A 7,916-nucleotide genomic window follows, 5' to 3' on the forward strand; every position below is an offset into this window, starting at 1 on the left:
CTGGCTGGTCACGTTGATTCACTTGGTTAAGCGTGCTCGGACCCCATGTTGTGGTATTCTCTTTTCCATTGGCTAATATAATACGTTTGTGCTGCAACTAGACCTTTCCTGTTTTCATGTTGTTTTTTTCGCGCTTCGTTTGGGCCACTATCTTCGCTTTCTTGCTCTCGTAGGCATAACTAAAGTGACGAAGGGCAGGGGACGCCGGATGGGGGTCGATTTTCTTGTGATAAGTGGGGACAGAACGGCCAAAGGTGGGTTGTTGAGCCACGGTTCGAGGAGGAAGGGGACGTAATTGAATGAAACCGAAGCTGGATGGGCAGTGTCGTACACGCAAGTACACCCACAAGCATATATATATATGTTCGTTTGTATATTTTACCTACGCTGGGATAAGTGTGTGCACAGGCAAAGGGATGGAGAGAAGTAAGGACAGATGGGTGGGTGGAAAATCAAGGGGCTGTTACTCAGAGGAAGATACTGTCTTCAGATGCAAGTGTACACAAACTAAAACCTTAATCACCGTGCCTTGCGTCTTATTTTAATTACTTTTTATTCCTCACATGTTTCTGAAGCCTCTGCCAGACTTCTTCCTTATGGACACCGAGAAAAAACAAACCCCGCGGCGTCTGAAAACCATTCTATGGATGCGTCGCAGAGGGGCACATGATTGGGATATATTTACACTGGTTTGTGTGTGTGTTTAATGACACTCGTTCGCCGGTGCGCAATTTCAGCTGCATTAGCGACGGGAACAAAAACTACCCGGGTAGCAGTTATCGATCGCTTTATCCCTTGTTGTCGGTATCAATTGTGAAGAGATTTCTTGGGAGTTGATAATGGGGCTACAACTGAGGTAATAAATATGTGTGCCACCTCTTTTCTTTTATGGATGCCACCGTCAAGCACGACTTTGTAGAAGCAAGGAAAAGGAAAGAAACGGTAAAGTCGCGGGGGTGGCTTTTCCAATGGCTGCTTGCGATGTGACACTTGTGTCGCCCAATGGTGAGACCGTTTCGATTCCGGCCGCTTCTGCATGGAATCATATCGGACTTCTGCAAAGGCTCGCTGAGTTAGATGAAAGTGGATGCACAGAGATGCCAGAGATCGAACTTGGTTTCTCTACAGAAGTGTTGCGCGCCGTTGCCGATTACCTTGAAAAGAGCAGCAGATTCGTTATTGACGCACGTAGGCCCCTCACAGGGTCCCTTAGAGACTTTGTTCCGGAGTGGAATCTGGATTTTGTCCGCGGTGCTGAACGGCGTGAGATACTTATGCCGCTCTTTGAGTGTGCGTGCTTCTTGTGCGTTGTGGAACTGCGGGAGCTTCTCGGTGCCTATGTAGCAGAGCGTGTGAATGAAATTGCAAAGGAGGCACCTTCCATTATGGAGGGAGCTGCAAGGTTGCGCACATATCTTCAGCTGGAGAACGAGTGGACAGAAGAAGAAACTGAACACCTTGAACAGGAGATGCGGTATGCGAAACAAGTTGACCCGTTCGCATACTAACATGGCTGCTTCCCCGTCCCCTTTCCCGTCGGCTTGTATAACTAATTGGTCCACAAACAGAGCTATATTTCCCTGAGCATACGAACGGCTACCGACGGAGTTTGTTAGGGGCGTGCCGACTGACACATATTCCGGCGCAAATCACTCTGCCTTTTAGCTGTGACTTCAACCAACCCTCGTTAATGGCCGTCGGTAACAGTTTATCCTCGTGCCCCGAGTGCAGCTCCCTTTGTGCCTTTTTATTGTCTTTTGGTCTCGATCCCTTAGTAGTTTCTTTGTTCGAAGCTATCAAAATATCGCTGGCGCTGTCATCACAGCAGTCCTGGCGATTGGTGGGTGCAACATCTACTGATCAAGGTTGGTTGATTGTGCTTCTTCATTATCTTCATGTTTCGTGGAGCAATACTACACATATAAGCACCGGGTGTGCCACTGGTACTATGGGATAAGTGACGAGGGATTGGGTGAAGCACGGCAAGCAGTCATTTTACTACGAGGCCGGTCCTGCTGCATCGTGTCGGGGGCACTTGTAAGGCTAATTCCAGCACAACTGGCATTTGGAACCTCGCTTGGGAACATTTCATGGAGCCTTATGCCAACGACTCGGGGGATGTTGCACAAATTGGGGGGGAAGGGCGGTGCCACAGCCACATTCCCACTCTAAACGGTAGTTGCTTATCGTTTTCAGTGAGACCCATTTTCCTCTCTGACTTCGGGAGAGAAAAAGGGGGAAACCGATCTCAAAGAGCAGGAGGAATGCTCTCGCTATGCCAAGCAGCGGAGAGGGGCGTTTGGCCTTATCACCGCCCGTCTTGGTCAAGGAGGACTCAGGGATACCCCACTATAAAAGAGATGGAATTGATTGCCCCAAAACACGCAAAAGGTGGGTAACCACCGTGAAGGTGCACGCTGGTCTCAGCGCGATGCAAAAGAGTTAAAGTCAGTTAATGAACGGTTGTCTTGCTTTCACACGCAATTGATGTTTTGTATTTCTGGGCAGTTTAACGAATTCTCTCTTTTCAATAGGCTTCACCCACATCAATCTCATCATACTGCTTAACTTTTCTTTGCTTTCTGTTTCTCATATTTTATGAAGTGGGCTCAGCAATTGTGAGGTGTTTTTGCCTATGTGACTGTTATGCTATCTATTATTCCCGTTATGAGTGCGGGTATTCTCCGCCCTCAACATCATCGCTAAACTGTTTCTTTTTTTGCGTGTCCCCTCTTCACTTGGTCCTTTTGTTTGTTGTTTTTTTTTATTGATGCGATGTTGGTCCTGTATCTGAGGGCGGCAGGCAAAGACAAGTCAACGGTTCATGCGAATTGTCCGCATTCAGTTCCTTCTCCCCAGCGAAGCTGACGCGCTGATCGAACTGCAAGTGACCGTTGCCTCACTTGTTTTGGCCGTCATTGTGTTCGTGTGCATGCGGTACATTAGGTGCCTATGGACTTCCCACACACCAAAGGCAAGTGCGGCGCCATCAGTTGAGGAAGGGAACGCTGACGATAACGGTAATGGCATAGGCCTGTTGATGTTGTTCCCGCGACTCCCACCGCTCCATGAGGTGACCACCACATTGGAACGGCGCTTGCCGGCGATACTTCAGCCGAAACTAGGAGGGGAAGGGGGAACTATCGGGCCGGTGTTTTTTCGGGAGCACATCGTCATGCGCGAAATGTTTCAAAATCAGTCTTACCGGGCTTCCTCACCGCGCTCAACCCAGTCGTCGCACCGTGGTGAACAAAGTCCTTTATCACGGAGGGAGCCGTCGCGAACCGTCTCCGTACCTTCCGCAGTGTCCGAATCCTTTGCGAGGCTACCGATGTCGAGAAACGCGTCACCCACCGTTCAGGAAGATGGCCGCAACTCGTCACGAAAGAGGGTCGGACAGAGGAATGCAGACACTGCAGAAGCTACCACAGTAGTTGATGCACCAGCAGTTAGGCGCGATGACAATCGAAGAATTTTTGGCAGTTTGGGTCGTGTGCCCGTGAAGTGTAGCGACGTTGCTCCAACGCAAGACACGGTCCGTAACGGAAGCGACTGGAAGTGGTTGGCGCAGCAGAAGGCAGCCCAGTTGATGAATGCTCCGTCCACACTGTCTGTCGTCCATGGAGTGTGCGACGTACGATACATAAAGGTTTACGACAGTGGGGATGAGGGACAAAGCGGGGGCGACGGAAACCACCGCGGTGGGATTCTACTTCGTGTCCGTTCCCGCGCAATCACTGCTTCGGTGTTGCTGCAGTTGGTAGTGAAATGCGGTCTTATACAGTATACAACAACATCCCCCCCTGTTTTCAGCAGCAACATCAATAATAATGGCAGCGACTCTAGCAATTATAATGAGCCTAGCACTGCAATGAGGAGTAAAGATGATAGCCATGAATGTACTGACCACGTAGGTGAGGAGGACACCGACCCGCGCAAGCACGAGCACACAAGTGCATGCGTTTTCTTGTTTGATTCGCACACGCTGACTGGAAGGCTACTCCGGGGTCTGTTCGGCTTTACTGCCGTTGTGTTGCATGCACTTCACACCGTCATTGCATTACTCATTAAGTATGTTGCCCGAGGTAGTGGTGAGGACATCAATAGTGACAGCGCCGGTGGGCAAGTGAGGTTATTCATTTCACCTTTCTGCTCTAAAATCCTGCTTCAAAGCGCTGCAGACTGTATGAACGAATGGATTGAGCTTCGTGCCGCGGGGAGTCCTGAAGTTTGTGTGAGCGATATTGCCATTGCTCTGCTTTTAGGAGCTATGCGGCGGCAGAGAGTTAAGCATCGTAGGAGGCTTACCCTGCGTCAGAAGGCTGTCCTGACAGGAAATAGGGGCGCACTACCTGAGGCACTAAGTCGGACACTTCTGCGTTGTTGCAGGTTTCTGGAACGTTGTTGTGCCATAAGTTGCTACCTCGCGGGTAGTCCGCGGTTAGTTGACGAGCGTATCAGGCACCCCCTGCATCCAAGACCACATGAAAGAGTGGCGGAAACAATGTTTACAGCGGTTGTTGAGGTGGAAGCAATGTCTCTCTCAGAGTACGGCGACACTAACCCGCCCAACCCCAAGGATTGGGTGGAGCGTGTCCTTAAGTGCACAGAGTGCCGCTTGCTCACGGCAGGCACCTGCAGGCAACCGCTGCGCACTTCAATGGACATCGTGACATACTCGGGTATGAGGGATAGAGCCACTTCATGTCATTTTTGCTGCGAACAAATGGAAGCGCTTTACTGTATTGAACCGCTGTACCATTTTCCAGCGTGCTTGCCAGTGGTGGAGTCATCCCCTCCCGTGCAGTGTCATGCCATTACGGAATGTGGCGACGCCTTGTACCAGACTGTGTGGCTCCCCGTGAAGGAGTGTCCCGGAGACGAGTTTCTAGAAGATCTTGCCGAAGAGCTGTTGGTCATGACCAAAAATATCCTCAAAATGTGTACAGACGATGTTCTGGAAGTATTGCGTTTAACGCACGGCAGATGAGTAGTGTGGAATACGTCTTTTTAGTCATCGATCGTCTATTGTTTCGTTCGCGTTGTGAAATGAATACCCTACCTAATTTTTTTTTGCTCTTTTCGTTACCTTGTGGTTTGACAGGGCATTTTAGTATAGCAAGATGGTTTCAGTTGTTGCTCTGATTAATATCCTCCATTGTTCCATCATCATCGCACGGTTGGGAACCACCTGAGCGAGTTGTATAATTCGAAAAAAAAAAACTGTTGTTGCCATGTGACGACACCCGGTGCGTGCCGGCGTCGGGCCGCGACCGTCTGTACATTGGAAAAGGAGAATGAAAAAGCATTTTTCTGCTTTTAACACACCGCATTTCGAGTGGGTACGTACGATGTCGCTCGCCAACCTCATCGCCGCTTGTTTCTTCCTTGCATTGTTTTCCCCTTTCCTCAGGTTTAGTGATGCCACCTCTGAATAGCCGCGCCACTCGTGAGCTCGTAAAACGACGCAGGACCATACCCGGGCCACGGTCGCTTCATCGCGGTATTCACTACCACGAAGCCACGGAGGCTACTGAGACATTCCGCAAGAACCCCAAAACTCCTAAGCAGGATCATCGCGACCTGCTTGTACATCACCAAAAGATCAACGAGCAACTGCAAGATGTGTATGCTCGTACGGCAGCTTTGCATGCCCCTGACGCCACGATGGAGGAGCGCATTGAAGAGTCGTGGCGGCAGTTTGAACGCATTGGGGGCAAGCGGCCAGCATCGGTAGGGGGATGCGGCAGTAGGAGTGTTGTCAACAGCGGTAGTGGAGGAGGGGCTCCGGCATCTCCACACACACGTACATATGACCACCTACGAAATAACAAAACTGGAGTAGGCTTTGCTGAGCGTCTTCGCCTCTTGGCAGGGGAAAAGAAGGATCTGCGCCAACGAGCGAGTTGGGAGCGGGAGACACATGGTGAAGCAGTTGATTATACTCAGGGCAGTGCCTTGCATGCTGCTAAAGATCGGCGTATTGCCCTCTTCCAGCGGCGGCAACTCAAGAGAGCTCATCTGCTTCGCCGTATGGGTGACCCGACGCCACTTAAACAATCGGGTCGCTATGATCTAAACAGCGGTACACTGCGTGTGTTTAACAAGACCATACGAAGGGTACAGCGAGAGGTGAAACATGACGAGCGCATACGGGAGGTGAAAGTGCGGAAGGGCAGCGACAAGAGCGGGAGCATTTGGGCCCCACGTGGTGGTGACGAGAACCCGAATAGGCCTTCACAGGGAATTATACGATACACACGGGAGTTTGATTTGGGCCCCCGCCGCACTGGTTTAGGGAAGAGGAGGAAGGGCAGGGGGAAGAGATGATGATGCTGCCGTTGTGTGGACAGGGAAAGGGACTCATTTTTGTTTTAGGATTATTATTTGGCAAGAGAGGTGAAGACACGTAATGATAGTGAGCTTATATTTTGGTCCTGCGTCATCGCCCAGTCACGTCAATGTTGTGACCCACGACTACCGGCGCGGACGGAAAAGGTGGACAGGAAGCGAAGGATGCCTATTGGTGACAACACCAACGACATCCATACACTTGTGATTGTGTTTCTGCGACCACAACGCTGAATATTAAAAATGTGGGGGATGCTGAGTGTCAAGGCCTCTCAAGATGCACAACAGAAATAACTGAAGATGGTGAAGAGGCGGGTGGGCAACAACCTCCGAGGGAGTGCGAACGAAATGAAAAGGGGGCGGTGGAGATGGTTCTTCCCTAACTTCGGATGTGACCGCCAAACAATTAACATACATATATGCATGTATGCGCTTAACAATGTTTTGTAATGCACTGTTTCTAATAAGCCGGTTTCTTGATTCTTCTCTTGATGCCGTGTTGCAAACAGCACTTACAGTTTCCTCTATTACCCGATTTCCCTGACTTTTATTTTGTTCTGTGAATATTGAAACTTTTAGAGGTGGCCGTCTGGTCGTCGACATTTCTGCCGTACCGAGAACAAGAAAGGGGGATTTTCAAAAAAAGAAAAAAGGGAAGAAAGGTACTAACTTTAAAATAGGGTAGTTGCATAGAACGAAAATTTTTAAAAAAAAAGGAGAAAGATCGTGGAAATCAAGAGAAATAAAACTTAAAAGAAAAAAGGAGAGGGAGAAGTGCGAATGGCAAAGGTGAGCATAGACCCTGTTTATCTAACATTCCGAAATGATGATGCAAGCATGGCTCCATCGTGCCTTATTGACGGAGATCCAACCACCTTTATTCTAACAACCGGTGGTTTTCCTCAAGATATTATATTTTCCGTCGGCTCTGTGGCCTCGGCAAACATATCCGGTGTTGCACTTACGCTGCACGATGCCAAAGATGTGTTGGTGGAACGTTGCACTTCCGCTCTTCCCACTAACTTTGATGTTATCTCGAAGTTGTCGTTGCCGCGCACGGGAGGCAATGAAAAGCAGAGGGAGCGAATAACTGTTGACCCAACAGGTGACGGGAAAGCCGTACGATATCTGCGTTTGCGCATCCTGTCAGGTTACAACCAGTTTGTGGGAATATTTGAAGTAGAAGTAGAGGGAGAAGAGTCGCAGCAGCGTATAGCCGTCCTAGAGTCCAATCCTGAAGTGGTGATGTAACATTATGAAACGTGCACACTTGTCGGGAACAAAATGGTCGTCGGGGAATGATGCAATATATATATATATATATATTCATTTACTTATTTTTTGCTCTTTATCGGGCTCGCTGCCGTTGCCGATGCTTTTTGTTTTCTTTTTTTGTTTTTTTCCTTTCATGTTGTTACGAGAGCAGCAGATAGAAGGAGGGAGTTAGACACAGGTGGCTCTCAATTAACTGAAGGCAGGACAGAAAGTTGGGGGGAGGGGGTTGCGAACCCATTCGTAACAGGCACGCTACACCAGTGGTTTGTGATCAATATCATTTTTTTTTT

General features: G+C 49.3%; 4 protein-coding genes across 4 annotated transcripts; all 4 read left to right on the plus strand.

The window, feature by feature from the left end:
• Window positions 1-968: 968 nt before the first annotated feature.
• On the plus strand, window positions 969-1,508 carry TEOVI_000718800 (uncharacterized protein; the record flags this gene model as incomplete). Its single annotated transcript, XM_067221660.1, has 1 exon — window positions 969-1,508. The coding sequence occupies one exon, from the start codon at window positions 969-971 to the stop codon at window positions 1,506-1,508; it is 540 nt and encodes a 179-aa protein (XP_067077761.1).
• A 1,316-nt stretch (window positions 1,509-2,824) lies between these two features.
• On the plus strand, window positions 2,825-4,990 carry TEOVI_000718900 (uncharacterized protein; the record flags this gene model as incomplete). Its single annotated transcript, XM_067221661.1, has 1 exon — window positions 2,825-4,990. The coding sequence occupies one exon, from the start codon at window positions 2,825-2,827 to the stop codon at window positions 4,988-4,990; it is 2,166 nt and encodes a 721-aa protein (XP_067077762.1).
• Window positions 4,991-5,421: 431 nt separating this feature from the next.
• TEOVI_000719000 (uncharacterized protein) lies at window positions 5,422-6,330 on the plus strand (the record flags this gene model as incomplete). Its single annotated transcript, XM_067221662.1, has 1 exon — window positions 5,422-6,330. One exon carries the CDS (start codon window positions 5,422-5,424, stop codon window positions 6,328-6,330), a length of 909 nt encoding a protein of 302 aa, XP_067077763.1.
• Window positions 6,331-7,131: 801 nt separating this feature from the next.
• TEOVI_000719100 (uncharacterized protein) lies at window positions 7,132-7,602 on the plus strand (the record flags this gene model as incomplete). Its single annotated transcript, XM_067221663.1, has 1 exon — window positions 7,132-7,602. One exon carries the CDS (start codon window positions 7,132-7,134, stop codon window positions 7,600-7,602), a length of 471 nt encoding a protein of 156 aa, XP_067077764.1.
• Between the last annotated feature and the right edge of the window lie 314 nt (window positions 7,603-7,916).

Source organism: Trypanosoma equiperdum (assembly GCF_001457755.1).
Source record: "Trypanosoma equiperdum strain OVI genome assembly, contig: ctg_1474, whole genome shotgun sequence".
NCBI lineage: Eukaryota > Euglenozoa > Kinetoplastea > Trypanosomatida > Trypanosomatidae > Trypanosoma > Trypanosoma equiperdum.